Source organism: Phocoena sinus, chromosome 6 (genome assembly GCF_008692025.1).
Source record: "Phocoena sinus isolate mPhoSin1 chromosome 6, mPhoSin1.pri, whole genome shotgun sequence".
Taxonomy (NCBI): domain Eukaryota; kingdom Metazoa; phylum Chordata; class Mammalia; order Artiodactyla; family Phocoenidae; genus Phocoena; species Phocoena sinus.
The window spans coordinates 8,582,767-8,605,332 of NC_045768.1; the positions used below are offsets into that span (position 1 = coordinate 8,582,767).

A 22,566-nucleotide genomic window follows, 5' to 3' on the forward strand; every position below is an offset into this window, starting at 1 on the left:
CCGGCCCCCATGGTAAACCCTCACACACCGTCCTGAGGACAGAAAGCACACTGGAGTTGCCTCCTGTTCTTTCAGTCTGACTTGTACACTGCAGGAGTCATTCTGATGCAAGGATGAGAAATGCAGTCTGATTGGCTCAAGGGGGCAGGGAGATCCTCGTAGCGGGGAAGGAATAGGAGCAGGCGGTGGAGCTAGGCTCACTCAGGGACAAGGAGGGTCTTACAGAAGAACAGAGGCCCGCACGGAGTCTCTTGGGAAGTACCTGCCAGGAAGAGGCAGCTGAGATGAGGTGATCAGGGACAAGGAGGGGGCATCTGTCCAAAAACTCAGCAGCAAGGGGCCCTGGCACGAACTACATGTCCGCTGCAAGTATGGACCTATCCTGCGGCCTGATGAGAGCCATCATGGTCACACACGAGGGACATCTGGCCAGAGGCTTGAATAGGGGACTCATCCGAAGGGGAGGGGTCTGGGAGCATACACTCAGTCTGATGAGAAGGGACACAGGTCAGCAAGGGGAGATGGTATTCGTTGAGTCAGCCCTTGGCTGAGGCCCACCAACCAATCTCTCAGAAGCCCAAGACAGCACTGGTTTGTTGTCCAAGAACAGAGTGTCACAAGAAAGAGCCAAGACAATTCATCCCACTTCTCATAGCGCCCGATGGAGGCCACCCACAAGTCATAAATGGCAGAGGACATACAGGTGGCAACTGAAAGGGAGGAGTAGGAAAATAATGACCTGAACAGTGGAGGTAGGGTGTCAGGAGAGGGCAGTGTTAAGGGCTTAGGGCTTCCCTGGTGGCGCAGTGGTTGAGAATCTGCCTGCCAATGCAGGGGACACAGGTTCGAGCCCTGGTCTGGGAAGATCCCACATGCCGTGGAGCAACTAGGCCCATGAGCCACAAGTACTGAGCCTGCGCATCTGGAGCCTGTGTTCCACAACAAGAGAGGCCGCGATAGTGAGAGGCTCGCACACTGCGATGAAGAGTGGCCCCCGCTTGCCACAACTAGAGAAAGCCCTCGCACAGAAACAAAGACCCAACACAGCCAAAAATTAAAAAAAAAAAATTAATAAAAAAAAAGAGCTTAGGGCTTATAGCCACACCACTGGGCCAAGGCCTGGCTCTGCCACTCTCCAGTTATGTGACCCAAGGCAACCTCTCAGCACCTGCTTATTCACTGGGCCATTTTGTGAGTGTTCATTGAGATGGTGCATTAAAACACCTAGCAAGGTGCTGGGCACAGAGAAAGGAGAAAATCAACAGCAGCTCTTGTGATCATTTTATGAGAGAGAAGAGGCCATCCTTAACGATCCTGGAGCACCTCTGCTAGATGAACCAGTGGGCTGCACCCTAATGCCATCAACCCATCCTCCAATTGATTAGCTTCAGGCAAGGTGGGAATGGGCTTGGGAGCTGCGCACACCAACATGCCCTCCACCTGCAGATCTGAGTGCAAAGGCACTGTAGTTTACAGCAAGCAGTAAGACGAGAACAAGGAAAGGATAAGGAAGCGTGAAAAAAGAATGATAATTCAATAACATGGCTTAAGTCTAAACAAACGGGAAAGACTTTTACTCCCCTACTAAAAGGCAAGATCTCTCATATTGGACCCAACTAAATACGGTTTTTAAGGATCACACTTAAGACAAAACAACTTAAAATATTAAAATGCAAAATATAGTCAAAGATTTATAAAATGAATGCAAAGGAAAAATAAATCAGATTTCAAAGAATCAACACTAACGAAATAAAAGCAAATAATAAATGGAATCAAGATCATTTTGTATGGGACACACTTCATAATGAATCTGCAACTGTTATAAACTTCTATATAGTCATTCATTGGTATCCATGTGGGATTGGCCCCAGGACCCCTGCAGATACCAAAATCCAGGGATGCTCAAGTCCCTTATGTAAAATGGCATAGTGTTTGCATATAACCTACACACACCCTCTCCTACACTTTAAGTCATCTCTGGGTTACCTGTAACACCTAATATGATTAAATGCTATGTAAATAGTTGCCAGCACCTGGCAAGTTCAAGCTTTACTTTTTGGAACTTTGTGGATTTTTTTTCCCGAATATTTTCAGTCGAGAGTTGGCTGAATCCATGAATGCAGAACCTAGGGATATGGAGGGCCAACTGTATACTAAATAATGTAAGGCAGAAACTGTTAGAAATGCAAGGGGACTCAAAAATGAAAAATGTGAATGTTGTAATGATAAGAGCAACTTGAGAGATTACATCTTTTCCAGCGCCCATGAAATATTTATACCAACTGATGTCATATTAAACCACAAGACAAATATCAAACATTTTAAAAAACCTAGAAAGCATATGTGTCATATATTCTAAAACAATGTTAAAAAAAATTAGAGAGAAGACCATTTTTAAAAACCAAAGCCCTTCATAGTTGTGTTATGCATAATAGTGAAATAGTGAGCCAAAATAGTGTTATCCAAAAAGTGAAACCACTCACATATCCATCAAATGATGATAGACAAATAAAATGTGGTACATCCATTCAATGGAATATTATTTGGCAATAAGGAGGAATGAAATACTGATCATGCTCTAACAGGAATGAACCTTAAAAGCACGATGCTCAGGGAAAGAAGCCAGTCATAAAAGACCACACTGTACAATTCAATTCATATGAAATGTCCCAAATAAGCAAATCTATGAAGACAGAAAGTAGATTAGCAGTTCATCTAGGGCTGAGGGTGAGGGGGTGGAAGGCAGGTGGCTAGAAGGAAAAGGAGTGACTATGAATGGGTATGGGGTTTCTCGTTGGGGTGATTAAAAAGTTCTAAAATTGACTGCACTTATGGTCGTACAACTCTGTGAATATACTAAAAACCATTGATTGTACATTTTAAATGGATGCTACATGAATTATAACTCAATAAAGCCATTTGAAAAAAACAAAAACTCAAGCCCTTGAAAATTAAAAAAAAACACTACCTTAAATACACTTGGATAAAAGAAAAATTGAAACTATAATTACAGAACATTTAAAGATATCACTGAGTACACTATACATTAAAACATGTAGGATACAACAAAAGCAGCAATTAGATGGAAATATATACCCTTAACTTTTTCCAAATGAAAGTAGAAAGAATAATATATATACAAATAAGCCAATAATTTGTTTACAATAACAAAGCAACTTAAGGAAAGCAGAAGAATTATAAAAGACAAAAGTGTAAATTCCATACTTCGTCAAATTTAGGATGTCATCTATTATAAATTCAGGATGCACCATAATTTTATGTAACACTAAGAAAAACTGCTGCCAATTAAACAATGTCACAATGCTTTGTTAGCATCAACTGCAAGATGCATCCCAATTTGAGAGATTTAAAAATGTGGAGAAAAAAAGCACATCCTAGACTAATGGAATATAGTAGATTAGAAAGCAGGAAGACAATGTGACTGATAAACAAATACGAAGTCTAATTCTTTGGAAAGACCAACAGACGTACCTCTGGCAAAGCAAATTAAAAACAGAAAGAGAAAATAAAAATGCAAACAATTAGGAATGCAAAGCAAGTATAACCATACCTACACAGGAGGTTAAAATTTATAGTGACTACATAAAACCCTATGTTCAAAAAAATTAAGTGAGGAAAAACTTTATGCTAATAATTTCAAAAACTTGGGTCAAATGGACAATTTTATACTAACATTAAGTTTTCCAAATTAGATTTAAAAGAACTAGAAAATTAAATACACAATGCTCATAGAGGACAGTTAAAAGTTGTCAAAAATGTATCTCAAAAAACTTACACTAGATTTCTGAAAATACTAGGAGTCACTTCCATAAAACCTTTATTTCCCTTGTTCTTAATACTATTTTATATCATAAAGAGATATAAAATTTTCATAAAATTACCATAACTGTGAAAAACCAAACCACAAGAAATAGTTTTCACCCGTCAAACTGGCAAAGGAAAAGAAAAAAAAAAGCACATGAAAATACACAGCATTTGTGCACATGGGGAAAATAGGCAATTTCTTCCCCTTCTAATGAAAATATAAGTTGTTACAACCTCTCCGGAGAGTGCTTTGAAGTATACATGAAAAGGCACACAATTTTGCAAAGTTTTGACCCAGTAATCACACTTCCAGGAATTTATTACAAGGTAAGAATCCTAACTATATAGGTGATTTTTGCAACAGGGATGCCCACTGCAAAATTTTAATAGCAAAAATGTATAGACAAATGTCAATATTAGAGAGATCCCAGTTGCACAAATCCATGTGATGGGACTGAGTCATAGTATAGAAATGCAGGTAATAACATTAAATGTTCACGACAGAGTAAACATACAGATTTTATATGCATCCAAACGAATGAAAAGATATGAAGCAAAATAGGGATTATCTCTAGGTGGGAAAGCAAATGATACTAATTTTCTTCTCTTCCAAGTTCCTTGCAAGTTCCTTCCTCATCATGTATTATTTTCGAATCAGTAAAATCAATAATCATTATAATAATTCTGTTGGAACAAATCTTATATATTAATAATGTCCAGAGAATCAGAAGAGAGGGGTTTGGGCCTGAGTTCCCCCAGTTCAAGAAGATGTGGATAAACCAGTAAGAGTCCTGTGACCCTTCTGAGCTGCAGGCTGGGGAAGCTTGGGATTCACAGATCATTTGTATTAGCAGCAGAATATCCCTTGTTTCAAGACCCTCATCGGGAAATTCCCATCTTTAGGAAGTATCAATAGCCTGTTCTAACCCAAGGAGCCAACCAATCACCTCTTTATCCATGGCCCATGCTGCTTCATGGAAATTTCTCAACTAGAAATTGTAAAAACATCTTATCTGGCAGTGAGCAGGTTTCTTAAAAAATAATAATCCAATTCAGACTCCTACCTAGATAGGGAATACTGGGAACCATCTTCAGGCTTCGGATATATTCCCGAGTCCGCTTGTAATTATCTTCTTTAGACATCAGGTAGTCCAATTTCTCAAAGGTGGTCTTGTCCTTTCGATTCAACAGCTGGAGTGAGAAAAAAACAGAGTATGAGAGAGAAGAGAAATAAACTGGAAGAAGCAAAAGAGAAAGGATAACTGCAGATGAAAACTAAAAGGAAACGTCCCAAATGGCACGTCTATGATGTGCAGAATCCTGGGCACAACTAAGGATTTTAAGGTGCTGTTTCATGTAGAGATGGAGTGTTCCATAGCCTCGACTTTGTCATTTTTCGTAGTCTCACACTTGGAAGATACCCTCCAAAGTTACCTAGTCCCTTGTTCTAGATGATGCCAGAATCCCCTGCATAGCACCCACCTTCACGGCGCATAGACCCTACAACAGCAAGGAGCTCAGAGAGTAAAGCAAATTGCTCAAGGTCACCTAGAGCTCTTTCACAGTCACATCAGGTCTCTCTCCCTGTGTCCACAGAGAGCTTCTTGCTCTCTCCTCAACATCTCTGCCATTGCTGAAGGCCCTGGAAGATCTCATACGCTTCACCTGCGTACGCTATACACATAACCAGGCCATCTCTCCAATCTGGTCTATCTCCTCCAGATTCCCTGTGGTCTATGACTGTGTCATATTTACACTGGGTACGGTGTTCTACTCAAAAGCCAAACTTCTTTTCCATATGCAGTCATCTAAGGGGTGATTTAGTTATGCAAATACAGGATGAGCAGGCACCCACAGCCCAGAGATTAGAGAAGTAAGAGTCTTCATGACTGAGATCTCTGGAATGTAAAGCTGGTCACCAGGGAAGGGATGGCTCAGTGTTCATAAGGAGGCTTCTTGGAAGAAAGAAATAGAAACTGAATCCTGGTTCTCCAGACTTGATGCTAAGGACTCATGCTGTGGTCATCCTGCAGGTCCCAAGTCAAGGCCCAGTGCCAGGAAATGGCAATAAGTCTCCTTGAATAAAATGGCTTTAAGAAAAGGAGTCTAGGCTGAGAGCAAGCTTGAAAAAGAGAATCTGGGGAAGGATCAGCCAGAGAGGGCTGGCTTTGGCACAGCATGTGACTGATGTTGGGCACCCCGAATTTTAGCTTCCAGGGCCAGTGCCTCTGGGATCTGAGATCCATGGCGGAGCCCAGGAGTATAAATGGAGGTGTGGACCCTAGGCCAGGAGCATCCTTGGTCAAGTGTGGTGTTGAGACCCCATGGTCTGTGCAAGGACCGGGACCAGCAGCCCTGTCACATCAGTCAGACTGAGATAGGCCAGTGGTCAATAGCTCCATCACACAGCAGAGAGAAGTAGAACAGTGCCTGTCCAGCACCAGGGAAAGCTGGCCTTTTGTACTGAAATAGCCCCTTTGGGTTCCTGGGACCCAGGTCTGCAAATTCCAAACTAAGGCCATGCCTGGTGCACCAGCGAACTCAGGCTGCGTCGGCCAATTCCTTGATCCTCAGCCTCTGGAGTCACAGGGGGTGCAGCCTCTGGAGCGCACAGAGGGTGCAGCCTTGCTGAGCAGTGACAGCTTAAGGACTTCAGAGAGGAGAGGCAAAAGAAAAACCCGAAAGGAAGGTTCCAGTGCTGGAGAAGTTTGAGAGTAAATAGCAAGCTGGTTTTTTTTTTGTTTGTTTTTTTTCCATTGAGAAATTCAGGACACATCAGGGTGGGGATGCTACACAGATGCTAGGGATGATGGTTGCCTAACTGGCTTGCTAATTTAAGGCTGTTGTTCATCACATTAACAAATGGACAGGAAATCACTCCATCTCCCATTTGCTGTTTGTAAAGTACCGTAACATACAACTCATCTGGTCTTTACAAAGCCCAGGGACGAAAATGGAGCCAGGGTTATTGCCACTATTTCAGGTTCATAATCACAAGGATTAAGTGACTTGTCAGAGTATCCTTGGGGAACTTGATTCAACAGAGGAGAAAAATGTATATTATAGCAACATGGTAAGTAAGTAAATAGAGACCAAGAACCCAGACAAACAACAAGTAAATTATGGGCGAGGGAAGCGTCAAGGAAAGCTGTATAGAGAGAGGCATTTGAAATGAACATTTAAGGATAAGGAATTCACTAAATGAACTACCTATACCCAGATGAGAACCAGATACTCTAGTTGTGAATTGCCCCATTGTAAAGTTGAGCAGGCCCCTCACCCCCTTGGCTGGCAGGTCATCTCTTTATTAATGAAACCTAGAACCACACCGAATCCTTTGGCAGCCACCATGTTCATCCAGCAGTCAGACAAATCCCTATGTTATCCTCACATACACTGCAGCTGAGCCATCCTGGGGCCCAATGCTCCCTCCACTGGGTCTCTGGACCCAGCTGAGGGATTGCCCTTGTCCCCTGGCATGTTTGGCATATCTGCCTAGCCTGTCAAGTGCCTCTATGCATGGCACCACAGAGCTGATCAGCAGGACATCTGTGTCCCGACATAGACATGACCAGGCCAACATGATTCGAGCCCTGGAGGATGTCCCTAAAAACCACCCTGAAGATTGACCTCAAACCAACAACTGGGGTTCTTTAGTGGAGTGGGACAACCAAAGGCAGCCACATTTGCATGCTTCCTAAATTTAAAACCAGGCTCCTCCAGGCCACACCTCTTTCTGTTAACCTTTTCTCTACACACATACTTCCTAGCCACCCTCCATCCCTGCCCACACACACTCACACACACATTCAGAAGGGCTGGGACTGGTTAACTACACTCATCGGCTCCATTCTGTGCCCACAAGCAAGATCCAGGATGGCATCAGATTCCTCAATAGGAATGCACAGCATGCTAGAAGACATGAAAAAAGCTCAGAACATCTATCTCCCATGCAAGCATTTGAATACTACTTGAGAACTTCCCCCAGCAAAATGAAAAGAATAAACCAAGTCCAGGAAGATATGGGATATAGGAAACAGTGGACCCAGTCCAGCAGTAGTAAAGGGAGATGACAGATAAACAGCAAGACTCAAGAAAGACTGGTCTACATCTATCAAGCCCAGAAGAGATGTCTCCAGAGAAAGAGAAGTCTTGACAGAAAACCTGACAGAACAGCACATTTGTGTGTGGGGGGGTGGTGGTGGATATATTTATTATGTATAATAAAAATAAAATTAAATGAAATAAAGATTTTATACACAATATATAAAAATCTGGTAAGATATTATATATGTTTATGTGTGTATTTACATATACATATAAAATATCTGGTAGATAAGTGGTAGCTAGAGTAAGAATTTTTCCTTAAAAGAGACTTAGAGGAACTTCCCTGGTGGCGCAGTGGTTAAGAAAAGGCCTGCCAATGCAAGGGACACGGGTTCAAACCCTGGTCCGGGAAGATCCCACATGCCGTGGAGCAACTAAGCCCGTGCGCCACAACTACTGAGCCTGTGCTCTAGAGCCCGTGAGCCACAACCACTGAAGCCCACGTGCCTAGAGCCCGTGCTCTGCAACAAGACCAGCCACGGCAGTGAGAAGCCTGCGCACTGCAACAAAGAGTAGACCCCACTCTCCACAACTAGAGAGAGCCCACGTGCAGCAACGAAGACCCAATGCAGCCAAAAATAAGTAAATTAATGAAAAAAAAAAAGAGAGAGAGATTTAGAAATGCCGGGGAAACAAAAGAGTATTCCAGAAAAGACATGTTATTCGTAGTTAACCACTTGACTATACAGAGAACCATAGTTGCACATTCCTAATAATTAAAACATGAATACTCATTTAATAAGAGATTTAACCATAGTAACATGAGCGTTTTTGAAGAATGAGGAAAGGTGGTTCAGGAAAACGAAACCAACATCCATCATACGAAGAAGTCACCACATACTGTCTAAAGTGAGTGGATCAAGAAATTGTAGCAAAAACTCATTGATGGAAACATGGCAGAAATTACCAGAAGAAACCACTAAATAACTCTGAGTGTCTGCCGCTGGGGGAATGAATGGGGTATGGAGAGACAGAGCAATGAGTGTCAGTTGTTTCACTAAGACTTTCAGTACTTAGTGATTTTTAAAATTCATGTGCATGTATTACGCTGGAAAAATTCTTTTAAGATTTAATTTTTTAAATATAGGATTTGTTTATTCAAAATATAACAGCATTTACTTGTACATGTTTTTTTTGTTTGTTTGTTTTTTTGTGGTACGCGGACCTCTCACTGTTGTGGCCTCTCCCGTTGCGGAGCACGGGCTCCGGACGTGCAGGCTCAGCGGCCATGGCTCACGGGCCCAGCCGCTCCACAGCATGTGGGATCCTCCCGGACCGGGGCACGAACCCGTGTCCCCTGCATCGGCAGGCGGACTCTCAACCACTGTGCCACCAGGGAAGCCCAACTTTTACATGTTTTAAACTTTTATTACAAGTAGAGCCATAAACTGAAAACCTCATGTAAATTGAGGGTCCTTTAGATTTTAGAGTTTACAGGAAGCCTCAAGAAGAAACCATCAGAACTACATCGAAGAAACCATCAGAACTACATGCAAGAAAACAAATTATCTGCCTACCTAAGTCAACCAGATACTAAAAGCATTCATGTTCAGGAAAAGAGGTAAGGAAATAAAATTAAGGAAAAGTTCACTAAATACAACAGGCAACTTCACTTCTAGTAAAGTTTAGAAGTATTGGGCCACCCTGAGATTTCCCTTCCATAATATTTATCACGATTGTGATCATCTGTACGATTATATCTGTGGTTCCCTCAGCAAATGAAGACTCCCATGAAGGCGGTGACCATGCTGGTTGTATTCACTCCACTATTCCCTGCAACTGGTATGGTTCCTGACACAGAGAAAACACTGCCTAAAGATCTGTTGAACAAAAAAATGAGAAAACAATGACAATTTAAAAATTCAACTCCTTGGAAATTTTTGAACACTCCAATAATTCTTGGGTGAAAGAAGAAATAAAAGCCAAGGTAATGGACTATTTACAAACCATAAACATATAGAACGTATAGATCACTATACGTTAAACTATGTGATGAGGCCAAAACTGTACTGAGAGGAAAAACGCATGGTTTTTAACTCTTATATAATTAAACAATATGAATATAAATGAACTTAACATTCAACTCAAGAAACTAGGAAAACTGGGTGGGGGGAGGGGAGCAGGAGTAAGAGAAATTGATTAATAGATAAAATTAGGAATTATGTTTTTAAAAATATATATATATATAACTAAACACCTAACCTATAGACATGATAACTAAACCCAAGAACTAAATTTTATAAAAATCACAATAAAACAGGTAAAATCTCTATTAAGTAAGGCAAAATGCAAAAATATACATTAGGATTGAGAAAGGGGCAAAACCACATATGCAAAGTGAACTAAAATTACAAGGTAAAAATAAAATCCCTGAATATTGATTTTAAATAATTTTCATGGTGGCAAGTATCAGCTGCAAGGGATAAATGGAACCCATAAACCACAGGGTCAAATGTCACGAAGATCACAAATCTTGGTCAAATACCTGAAGAAGCAGGTTGCTTTTGGAAATTTCCCTTATCATGCTCTGAGAGCCTGTATGTGGCACTCATACTTGACTAATGATGAAAAATTCCCTTCTTCTGGTAAATAGTTCAAATCAGGAAGCTGTCTCCATAGAAGAAAAAAATAAGGCCCTCCAAATCTACTTTATGAGGACGTTGGTATCTTGTTCCCTTGCCTTGAGAGAATGACATTTCTTGATACATGGAAATGTTTTTCAACAAAGTAACATTTCTTGGTACGTGGAAACGCTTTTCAATGAAGAACCTGTTGCTTCAAATACGTTAAAACTGGCTCAAAATTCTATTTTAATTCCAGTGTCTACTGTTGGTATGGAAAGAATTTTTAGTGCTGCGGATAATCTATGGACCAATGGATTCAACAGACTGAGTATGGAATGAAACTAGGGTGCTTTAAAAAAAGTAATTTTTACCTCTTTAGATACAAACTATTGGTTTCTGAAAAATAAACTACAAAGTCATATATCTAATGTAAAATATTAGATGCAATGGAGACTGTTAGAAGTAACATAAGAGAAAACTATGACTTTGAAATTTAGTAAGTGTCCTGACTAGCTGTCCATATCTGTCTTTGACTAAGGCTATTTTAAACTCTGTACAGATAGATGTTAACCTGTAGAAAACGTAGTAATGCAAATAATTCCAGTCCATATAAAGGCATATGATGTCTCATGGAATCCCACTGATCATCACCCTGGGAAAACTGACTAATTTTCTATCCATTTTAAAGATTATTCCCTGGTGGCGCAGTGGTAGAGAGTCCGCCTGCCGATGCAGGGGACACGGGTTTGTGCCCCGGTCCGGGAAGATCCCACATGCCGCGGAGCGGCTGGGCCCGTGAGCCATGGTCACTGAGCCTGCGTGTCCGGAGCCTGTGCTCCGCAACGGGAGAGGCCACAACAGTGAGAGGCTCGCGTACCGCAAAAAAAAAAAAAAAAAAAGATTATGTCAGCCTTCTTTACCTGACCATAAAAGTGTAGTAGTCTCAGTTCTCTTGGAATACAGTTGTAATATCTTACTGGTTCTCATACTAATTAATGAGTTAAATAAAATATTTGACAAGTATTCATTTATACTTGTATGAGTCATGATTTTATCTTTTAAGAAATTATTAACAGTTTATATGCACATACACATATACACATACATACATTCACATGCATACATACATACACAATGCATAATCTTGTAGGACAATTTTAATCATGTATTTCCAATAATTTTGCTAATTAAAAAAAAAAAATCTGCTCATGGCAACCCCAGGAGACATTCCCACAAAGCCCCAAGAGCAGGGCCAGGAGGATGTGATTGGTCCTTGAACAGAAGTTTGCCAAGGGCCCATCCTGGGTCCAGAGTTGGTCTGTGTGGGTGAGGAGCCAGGTACCCAATGTACACCCCAATTTGTTCAACCTGGTTGAGCCATGGGAAAGGCTGGCTAAGGCAAGGAAGGGTCAGAAACACTATGAGAGTGCTCTGGAAGGAGAGAACAAACTCCATTATGGGAAGGAGGAACCAGGAAGAGGTGGTCATAGAAACGAGTCTTGAAGGATTTCAACCAGCAGAAATGGGGCTGGAGAGGCTCCAGAAGCAAAAGAATGCACGAGCAGTGGCCTGGAGGTAGGAACACACAGGGATGCTTAAGGGAGCAGCAGTTTGGCAGAAATGCAGGCAAGTGTTGCCCTGTACAAGGCTGGAAGGTGAGAGAGAGATGGAAACTTCCCATTTGGCAAAGTTTTTTTTTTTTAATAGATGTTTATTGGAGTATACTTGCTTCACAATACGGTGCTGGTTTCTGTTGCACAACAAAACAAATCAGCCGTATGCATACACATGTCCCCATATCCCCTCCCTCTCGAGCCTCCCTCCCATCCTCCCTATCCCACCCCTCTAGGTCATCACAAAGCACCCAGCCGATCTCCCTGTGCTATGCTGCTGCTTCCCACCAGCCAACTATTTTACATTGGGGCGATGCTACTCTCACTTCGCCCCAGCTTCTCCCTCCCACCCCATGTCCTCAAGTCCATTTTCTATGTCTACCTCTTTATTCCTGCCCTGCAACTAGGTTCATCAGTATCTTTTTTTTTTTTTTTTAGATTCCATATATATGTGTTCGCGTACAGTATTTGTTTTTCTCTTTCTGACTTAACTTCACTCTGCATGACAGACTCTAGGTCCATCCACCTCACTACAGATAACTCAATTTTGTTTCTTTTTATGGCTGAGTAATATTCCATTGTATATATGTGCCACATCTTCTTTATCCATTCATCTGTCAATGGACACTTAGGTTGCTTCCATGTCCTGGCTATTGTAAACAGTGCTGCAATGAACACTGGGGTGCATGTGTCTTTTTGATTTATGGTTTTCTCAGGGTATATGCCCAGTAGTGGGATTGCTGGGTCATATGGTAGTTCTATTTTTAGATTTTTAAGGAGCCTCCATACTGTTTTCCATAGTGGTTGTATCAATTTACATTCCCACCAACAGTGCAGGAGGGTTCCCTTTCACCACACCCTTTCCAGCATTTATTGTTTCTAGATTTTTTTGATGATGGCCACTCTAACTGGCGTGAGGTGATACCTCATTGTAGTTTTGACTTGCATTTCTCTAACAATTAGTGATGTTAAGCTTCTTTTCATGTGCCTCTTGGCCATCTGTATGTCTTCCTTGGTGAAATGTCTATTTAGGTCTTCTGCCCATTTTTTAACTGGATTGTTTGGTTTTTTTGATATTGAGCTCCATGAGCTGTTTGTATATTTTGGAGATTAATCCTTTGTCTGTTGTTTCATTGGTAAATATTTTCTCCCATTCTGAGGGCTGTCTTTTTGTCTTGTTTATGGTTTCCTTTGCTGTGAAAAAGCTTTTAAGTTTTATTAAGTCCCATTTGTTTATTAAGTCCCATTTGTTTATTTTTGTTTTTATTTCCGTTACTCTAGAAGGTGGATCAAAAAAGATCTTGCTGTGGTTTATGTCAAAGAGTGTTTTCCCTATGTTTTCCTCTAAGAGTTTTATAGTGCCTGGTGTTACATTTAAGTCTTTAATCCATTTGGAGTTTATTTTTGTGTATGGTGTTAGGGAGCGTTCTAATTTCATTCTTTTACATGTAGCTGTCCAGTTTCCCCAGCACCACTTATTGAAGAGGCTATCTTTTCTCCATTGTATGTCTTTGCCTCCTTTGTCGTAAATTAGGTGCCCATATGTGTGTGGGTTTATCTCTGGGCATTCTACCTTGTACCATTGATCTATATTTCTGTTTTTGTTCCAGTACCATACTGTCTTGATTATTGTAGCTTTGTGGTATAGTTTGAAGTGAGGGAGCCTGATTCCTCCAACTCTGTTTTTCTTTCTCAAGATTGCTTTGGCTATTCGGGGTCTTTTGTGTTTCCATACAAATTAAAAAACTTTTTTGCTCTAATTCTGTGAAGAATGCCATTGGTACTTTGATAGGGATTGCACTGAATCTGTAGATTGCTTTGGGTAGTATAGTCATTTTCACAATATTGATTCTTCCAATCCAAGAACATGGTATATTTCTCCATCTGTTTATGTCATCTTTGATTTCTTTCATCAGTGTCTTATAGTTTTCTGAGTACAAGTCTTTCACCTCCTTAGGCAGGTTTATTCCTAGGTATTTTATTCTTTTTGTTGCAGTGGTAAATGGGAGTGTTTCCTTAATTTCTCTTTCTGATTTTTCGCTGTTGGTGTATAGGGATGCCAGAGATTTCTGTGCATTAATTTTGTATCCTGCAACCTTACCAAATTCATTGATTAGTTCTAGCAGTTTTCTGGTGGCATCTTTAGGATTTTCTATGTATAGTATCATGTCAACAGCAACAAGTTTTACTTTTTCTTTTCCAATTTGTATTCCTTTTATTTCTTTTTTTTCTCTGATTGCTGTGGCTAGGACTTCCAAAACTATGTTGAATAAGAGTGGCGAGAGTGGACATCCTTGTCTTATTCCTGATCTTAGTGGAAATGCTTTCAGTTTTTCACCATTGAGTACAATGATTGCTGTGGGTCTGTCATATATGGTGTTTATTATGTTGAGGTAGGTTCCCTCTATGACCATTTTCTGGAGAGTTTTTATCATAAACGGGTTTTGAATTTTGTCAAAAGCTTTTTCTGCATCTATTAAGATGATCACATGGTTTTTATTCCTTAATTTATTAATGTGATATATCACATTGATTGATTTGCATATATTGAAGAATCCTTGCATCCCTGGGATAAATTCCACTTAATCATGGTGTATATCCTTTTAATGTGCTGTTGGGTTCTGTTTGCTAGTGTGTTGTTCAGGATTTTTGTATCTATGTTTTTCAGGGATATTGGTCTATAATTTTCTTTTCTGTGATATCTTTTTCTGGTTTGGGTATCAGAGCAATGATGGCTTTGTAGAATGAATTTGGGAGTGTTTCTCCCTCTGCAATTTTTTGGAAGAATTTGAGAAGGATGGGTGCTAGCTCTTCTCTAAATGTTTGATAGAATTCGCCTGTGAAGCCATCTGGTCCTGGACTTTTGTTTGCTGGAAGATTTTTAATTATGGTTTCAATTTCATTACTTGTGATAGGTCTGTTTATATTTTCTAATTCTTCCCGGTTCAGTCTTGGAAAATTGTACCTTTCCAAGAATTTGTCCATTTCTTTGTGGTTGTCCATTCTATTGGCATATAGTTGTTTGTAGTAGTCTTATAATCCTTTGTATTTCCACAGTGTCAGTTGTGATTTCTCCTTCTTCATTCCTAATTTTATTGATTTGTGTCTTCTCCCTTTTTTTCTTGATGAGTCTGGCTAAGGATTTATCAATTTTGTTTATCTTCTCAAAGAACCAGCTTTTAGTTTTATTGATCTTTGCTATTGTTTTCTTCGTTTCTATTTCATTTATTTCTGCTCTGATCTTTATGATTTCTTTCCTTCTACTGACTTTGGGTTTTCTTTGTTCTTCTTTCTCTAGTTGTTTTAAGTGTAGATTTAGATTGTTTATTTGAGATTTTTCTTGTTTCTTGAGGTGAGACTGTATTGCTATAAACTTCCCTCTTAGAACTGCTCTTGCTGCATCCCACAGGTTTTAGGTCATCGTGTTTTCATTGTCATTTGTTTCTACATACTTTTATATTTCTTCTTTGATTTCTTCAGTGATCTCTTGGTTATTTAGTAGTGCACTGTTTAGCCTCCATGTGTTTGTGTTTTTTACGTTTTTTTCCTGTAATTGATTTCCAGTCGCACAGCGTTGTGGTCAGAAAAGATGCTTGATATAATTTCAATTTTCTTAAATTTTCCAAGGCTTGATTTGTGACCCAAGATGTGATCTATCCTGGAGAATGTTCCATTTGCCCTTGAGAAGAAAGTGTATTCTGCCACTTTCGGGTGGAATGTTCTATAAATATCAATTAGATCTGTCTAGTCTATTGTGTCATTTAAAGCTTGTGTTTCCTTATTTATTTTCTGTTTGGATGATCTGTCCATTGGTGTAAGTGGGGTGTTAAAGTCCCCTACTATTATTGTGTTACTGTTGATTTCTCCTTTCATGGTTGTTAGCATTTGCCTTATGTATTGATTCCTATGCTGGGTGCATAAACATTTATAATTGTTATATCTTCTTCTTGGATTGATCCTTTGAGCATTATGTAGTGTCCCTCCTTATCTCCTGTAACAGTCTTTATTTTAAAGTCTATTTTATCTGATAAAAGTATTGCTACTCTGGCTTTCTTTTGATTTCCATTTACATGGAATATCTTTTTCTATCCCTTCACTTTCAGTCTGTATGTGTCCCTAGGTCTGAAGTGGGTCTCTTGCAGACAGCATATATATGGGTCTTTTTTTTTTTTTGTATCCATTCAGCCAGTCTGTGTCTTTTGGTTGGGGCATTTAATCCATTTACATTCAAGGTTATTATCGATATGTATGTTCCTATTACCATTTTCTTAATTGTTTTGGGTTTGTTTTTGTGGGTCTTTTCCTTCTCTTGTGTTTCTCACTTAGAGAAGTTCCTTTAGCATTTGCTGTAAACCTGGTTTGGTGGTGCTGAATTCTCTTAGCTTTTGTTTGTCTGAAAAGCTTTTGACTTCTCCATCGAATCTGAATGAGATCCTTGCTGGGTAAAGTAATCTTGGTTGTAGGTTCTTCTCTTTCATCACTTTAAGTATATCCTGCCACTCCCTTCTGGCCTGCAGAGTTTTCCCTGAAAAACCAGCTGATAACCTTATGGGGATTCCTTTGTATGTTATTTTTTGTTTTTCCCTTGCTCCTTTTAATATTTTTTATTTGAATTTAATTTTTGTTAATTTGATTAATATGTGTCTTGGTGTGTTTTTCCTAGGGTTTACCCTGTATGGGGCTCTCTGTGCTTCATGGACTTGGGTGACTATTTCCTTTCCCACATCAGGGAAGTTTTCAACTATAATCTCTTCAAATATTCTCTCAGACCCTTTCTTTTTTCTCTTCTTTATCTGGGACCCCTATAATTCGAATGTTGGTGCATTTAGTGTTGTCCCAGTGGTCTCTGAGATTGTCTTCAATTCTTTTCATTCTTTTTTCTTTATTCTGTTCCTCGGCAGTTATTTTCCACCATTTTGTCTTCCAGCTCAGTTATTCATTCTTCTGCCTCAGTTATTCTGTTATTGATTCCTTCTAGTGTATTTTTCATTTCAGTTACTGTGTTGTTCATCTCTGTTTGTTTGTTCTTTAGTTCTTCTAGATCTCTGTTAAACATATCTTGTATTTTCTCAATCTGTGCCTCCATTCTATTTCCAAGATTCTGGATCATCTTTACTATCATTACTCTGAATTCTTTTTCAGGTAGATTGCCTATTTTCTCTTCATTTATTTGGTCTTGTAGGTTTTTACCTTGCTCATTCATCTGTGACATGTTTGTTTGCCATCTTTTTTTTTTTTTTTTTTAATGAGTGGGATTGTGTTCTTGTCTTATTGGTTGTTTGGCCTGGGGCTTCTAACACTGGGGTTTGTAGGCTATTGGATAGAGCTGGGTCTTGGTGCTGAGATGAGGAACTCTGTGAGACCTCACTCCTATGAATATTCCCTGGGGTTTGAGGTTCTCTATTAGTCCAGTGGTTTGGACTCGGAGCTCCCACCGCAGGAGTTTTGGCCCAGCCCCAGGTTTGTGAATCAAGATCCCACAAGCCACCTGGGGTGGCAAAAATCACAGCAGTAACAAAGTAAAAAATAAAATTAGACTAGGAAACTAACATATATGTTAGGAAAAATTGAAAAATAAAAATATAGACGAATCAACAACCAGAAGGTACATCAGTACCACAACAGTAAAAAAGAGGAGGAGAGAAAAGAGAAAGAAAAAAAGGGGGGAGGCCTTGACTGTGGAGGGCAGGGCTTAAGCAAGGGTGAGGTTTGTGTGGTGGACAGGGGCAATGCTCAGGACCCACAGGGCTGGAAGAGGCCCTGGGGGCTGTGGGGGTGGAGCTTAGGCTCAAGAAACAGAAGGGGCCCAGGCATGCCCCCCACCCCTGGTCTCAGAGGGCAGGGGACCTCACCTGGGAGCCCAGCAGGCTTCCTGAGCTCGAGTGGGTGGGGCAAACGCCCTCCACTCCTCTCCCAGAGGGCCCCTCCTGCCTGCCTCTCCTGATCTCCCCAGCCTCAGGGGCGCCGATCCTATCTGGCCTCCACTTCTCCTGCCCCCTCAGTCCCCCTACATCCTACCAGTTCACTTTGGGCTTCCTCCCATCTCCTTCGGCGTCAGAGTCCCCCACCAGCGGCCGGCAGGTGCCCTAGCTGTGGGGAGATGCTAACTCCATGTCTTCCCACATGGCCACCTTGACCTGGCAAAGTATGTTTTTGACTTGGCCATTCTGGATACTGTGGACATGTGATGACCAATTTGACTTGCTTATTCTACTTTTCCGAATATTTCAACTCAACTTGCCAACAGGGTGCCAATCACAAGCAGCTAAGCATGAACAGTGAATACTAATCAAAGGGGAAATAATGAGTTGATTGTGGCTGTGTTTGAACAGGAAATTCCTCTGGCCAACTCTTGCATCTCTGCCACACGTGACTTGGGGTTCTGGGTGGCTATGTTGCTGGTGGCAGCAGATGCTCCACTGGCCACAGCTGAAAGGTTTATGGTTTGTTTTCTAGTGTCAGGAAGTAGGTGTGAAGTAGGTATGAAACCTTTTGATATTTGCTGCCATTGTCAAAATGCCTCTACTATGTCCTTTGTACCCTGCAAGAATCTCCCTACCCGAGGGCTTTCATCAAGTGCCACATTCCCAAATGCAAGTTTTCCTCAAAAACACCCATCGAGACAAACCAAAAACCGTCTCTCTCATCCAAGCTCGGTATCTTCCCTAACTCTAAGGGATCGCTGAAATCCAGGGTTAAAAATTCAAATGACAGTTTAAAATAGACTAACAAAATATTCATTATTATAAAACTAGAGGTAGTGTAATGAATGTTAAAATGATGGATTAAAAAGAGCAGCAGCAAAATGGTTATATCATACATCAAAAAGAATAAAATACCTGGGAATAATTCTACCTAAGGAGGAAAAAAACCTGTACTCTGAAAACTGTAAGACGCTGATGAAAGAAACTGAAGACAATACAAACAGATGGAAAGATATATCGCATTCTTGGACTGGAAGAATCAATATTGTTAAAATGACCATACAACCCAAGGCAATCTACAGATTCAATGCAACCCCTATCAAATTGCCAATGGCATTTTTCACAGAATTAGAGCAAAAAAGTTTTTTAATTTGTATGGAAACACAGAAGACCCCAAATAGGCAAAACAATCTTGAGAAAGAAGAACAAACCTGGAGGAATCACACCCCCTGACTGCAGACTATACTACAAAGCTACAGTAATCAAAAGAGTATGGTACTGTCACAAAACAGACATACAGAACAGGATAGAAAGCCCAGAAATAAACCCACACACTTATGGGCAATTAATTAATCTATGACAAAGGAGGCAAGAATATACAATATAGAAGAGATAGTCTCTTCAATAAGTGGTACTGGGAAAACCGGACAGCTACATGTAAAAGAATGAAATTAGAACATCTCTAACACCATATACAAAAATAAACTCAAAATGGATTAAAGACCTAAATATAAGACCAGATACTATAAAACTCCTAGAGGAAAACAGAGGCAGAACACTCTTTGACATAAATCACCACAATATTTTTTTAGATCCATCTCCTAGAGTAATGGAAATAAAAACAAAAATAAACAAATGAGACCAAATTAAACTTAAAGCTTTTGCACAGCAAAGGAAACCATAAACAAAATAAAAAGGACTGGGAGAAAATATTTGCAAACAATGTGACTGACAAGGGATTAATTTCCAAAATATACAAACAGCTCATACAGTTTAATATCAAAAAAACAAACAACCCAATCAAAAAATAGGCAGAAGACCTAAATAGACATTTCTCCAAAGAAGACATACAGATGGCCAACGGGCACATGAAAAGATGCTCAATATCGCTAATTATTAGAGAAATGAAAACCAAAACTACAATGAGGTTCACCTCACACCAGTCAGAATGGCCATCATTAAAAAGTCTACAGGGCTTCCCTGGTGGTGCAGTGGTTGAGAGTCCGCCTGCTGATGCAGGGGACACGGGTTCGTGTCCCGGCCCGGGAAGATCCCACATGCCGCGGAGCGGCTAGGCCTGTGAGCCATGGCCGCTGAGCCTGCGTGTCCAGAGCCTGTGCTCCACAACGGGAGAGGCCACAACAGTGAGAGGCCGCAAAAAAAAAAAAAAAGTCTACAAATAGTAAATGCTGGAGAGGGTGTGGAAAAAAAGCAAAACCTCCTACACTGTTGGTAGGAATGTAAACTGGTGCGGCCACTTTGGAGAACAGTATGGAGCCTCTCTAAAAAACTAAAAATAGAGTTGCCATATGATCCAGCAATCCTACTCCTGGGCATACCCCCAGACAAAACTCTAATTTGAAAAGATACATGCACCCACTCTGTTCATAGAAGCACTACTTACAATTGCCAAGACAGGGAAGCATCCTAAGTGTCCATCGACAGATGAATGGACAAAGAAGGTGTGGTACATATATACAATGGAATACTACTCAGCCATAAAAAGAATGAAATAATGCCAGTTGCAGCAACATGGATGGACCTAGAGATTATCACACTAAGTAAGCCAGAAAGAGAAAGACAAATATATGATACCACTTATATGTGGAATCTAAAAAAATGATACAAATGAACTTATTTACAAAACAGAAACAGATTCACGAACATGGAAAACATACTCATGGTTACCAAAGGGGATAGGGTGGTGGGGTGGTGGCGGGGAGAAAAAAAGAAAAAGAAAAAAGTCTCATAGTGCAATTTCATGTTAACTTGTTCACTAATTATACAATAAAATTGCTGGAAGGACTTCCCTGGTGGCGCACTGGTTAAGAATCCGCCTGCCAATGCAGGGGACACAGGTTTGGGCCCTGGTCCGGGAAGATCCCACACACCGCGGAGCAACTAAGCCCGTGTGCCACAACTACTGAGCCTGTGTGTCACAGCTACTGAAGCCCGTGCTCCACAACAAAAGAAGCCACCACAGTGAGAAGCACACACACCGCAACGAAGAGTAGACCCCATTTGCTGCAACTAGAGAAAGCCCGCGCACAGCAACGAAGACCCAACGCAGCCAAAAATTAATTAATTAATTTTTAAAAAATAAATAAAATTGCTGGAATAATTTTTTTTAATAGAAAAAAAAAAACAGTTACATCAGAGAGTCCTGTTCTGGAGGAGTGGTGAGTACAGACACACCCCCAGCCCAGCAAAGGGTGGGGGAGTGCTAAAACTTGTCCTTAATCAGGGAAGTGAAAACACCAGAGCTATGTTGTAGGGCGATCACTCCATGGGTGGTGTGAGGAAGACAGTCAGACCAGAAGCAAGGAAACCAGCTAGAAGATGATGATGTTATCAGGTCATAAATCAGAGGGCCTGGCTTACAGTGATGGCAGCCTCTGCCAGCCCATTTGAAAATAGTCAAGAAAAGTTGAAAATAGTAATAATAATAACAACAACAACAGCGGCGGCAGCAGCAGCCGTCAATACTTATCTAGCCCTTACTATGTGCCAGGCATGGTTCTAAACATTTTTTCATATATTTACTCATTTAATCCTTACCATAAGAGGCAGGTCCGAGGCTGAGCCCGGGAGTCCACACTCTTAATCTGCAAGGGACACTGCCCCTCATTTCTTGGCCTGTGGTCCCCATACCAATTCAGGTCACATGTACTGAGACCCAACAGCTACCTGAGGTACAGGCTGGGGCGACAGTTTCTCACAGGGACTTTTTCCCTTGGGGCTTCCCCAGGCTGAGCAGAGATTTTCTGACGAGGGATACTTGCTGGCTTTCTGATTCCTGTGAGTAGCTGAATTCCAGCCCCCCAAGTGCAGACATTGGAACCCCAGCCCCCCGCCAGCTGCAAAGGTCTCCATATAGCGCCTTCTCTGAACTCTGCTCGCCGTGCTGACTCTGAGAGCATTCTTTATTTCTAGCACATGGTGACTCCCCTTTTTTGGCTTCTGGTTCTCTTTGCTTCTTGATTTTTAATTTGGTTTATCTGTGTTTGTGTGTTTGAAGCAGGCAGTTGGGAGGGAGGGGCTTTCCCCCTCATCACCCCGTCTACCATATTGCCTCAAAGTCCAAAATAAGTCTGCTCAGAGAGTCTCCTGGCACTCACGATCACTTCCTGGAAACAAACTTTGATTTCAGACACGCCAAGGGCGAGCTGTCAAAGGGACACAGGAGCAGAGGGCTCCGCGGAGCAGGCATAGGAACGTGGGCCTGGGGCTCCAGAGACAGCTGGGGCGAGAGCAAGGAGGCAGCCACCGCCAGGGCACAGAGGACATGGATGAAGCTCTCCAAGCTGCGGAGAGCCCCACGGGACAGGAATCGGATTGGGGAAGGTGAGAGCTGGGTCAGAGCCTTGCAGCACACTTACAGCCAGTGGGTAAGAGGGACAAAAGCAGTCAGGGAGGAGCCAGCTGTCGGAACAGCGGGAAGGGAATAAGCCAAGCAAAGAGAGAGTTTTCAAGAAGGGGGTGACAAAAGTTGTGGCAAAGTCAAGGAAGAGGAGGGTGCAAATATCCACAGAA

At 41.1% G+C, this 22,566-nt stretch overlaps 1 protein-coding gene across 23 annotated transcripts in view; it reads right to left on the reverse strand.

Moving 5' to 3' along the window:
- RALGPS1 (Ral GEF with PH domain and SH3 binding motif 1) overlaps positions 1-22,566 on the reverse strand; it is a 283,690-nt gene that overhangs the window by 140,439 nt on the left and 120,685 nt on the right. For all 23 annotated transcript variants that reach the window (XR_004350480.1, XR_004350479.1, XM_032635811.1 and 20 more), the window contains one exon: positions 4,890-5,016. Coding sequence is in view for 21 of the 23 variants with exons in the window: in XM_032635811.1 (XP_032491702.1) it covers positions 4,890-5,016 (127 nt within the window). In the remaining 2 variants the exon portion in view is untranslated. The remainder of the gene's footprint in view (positions 1-4,889; positions 5,017-22,566) is intronic.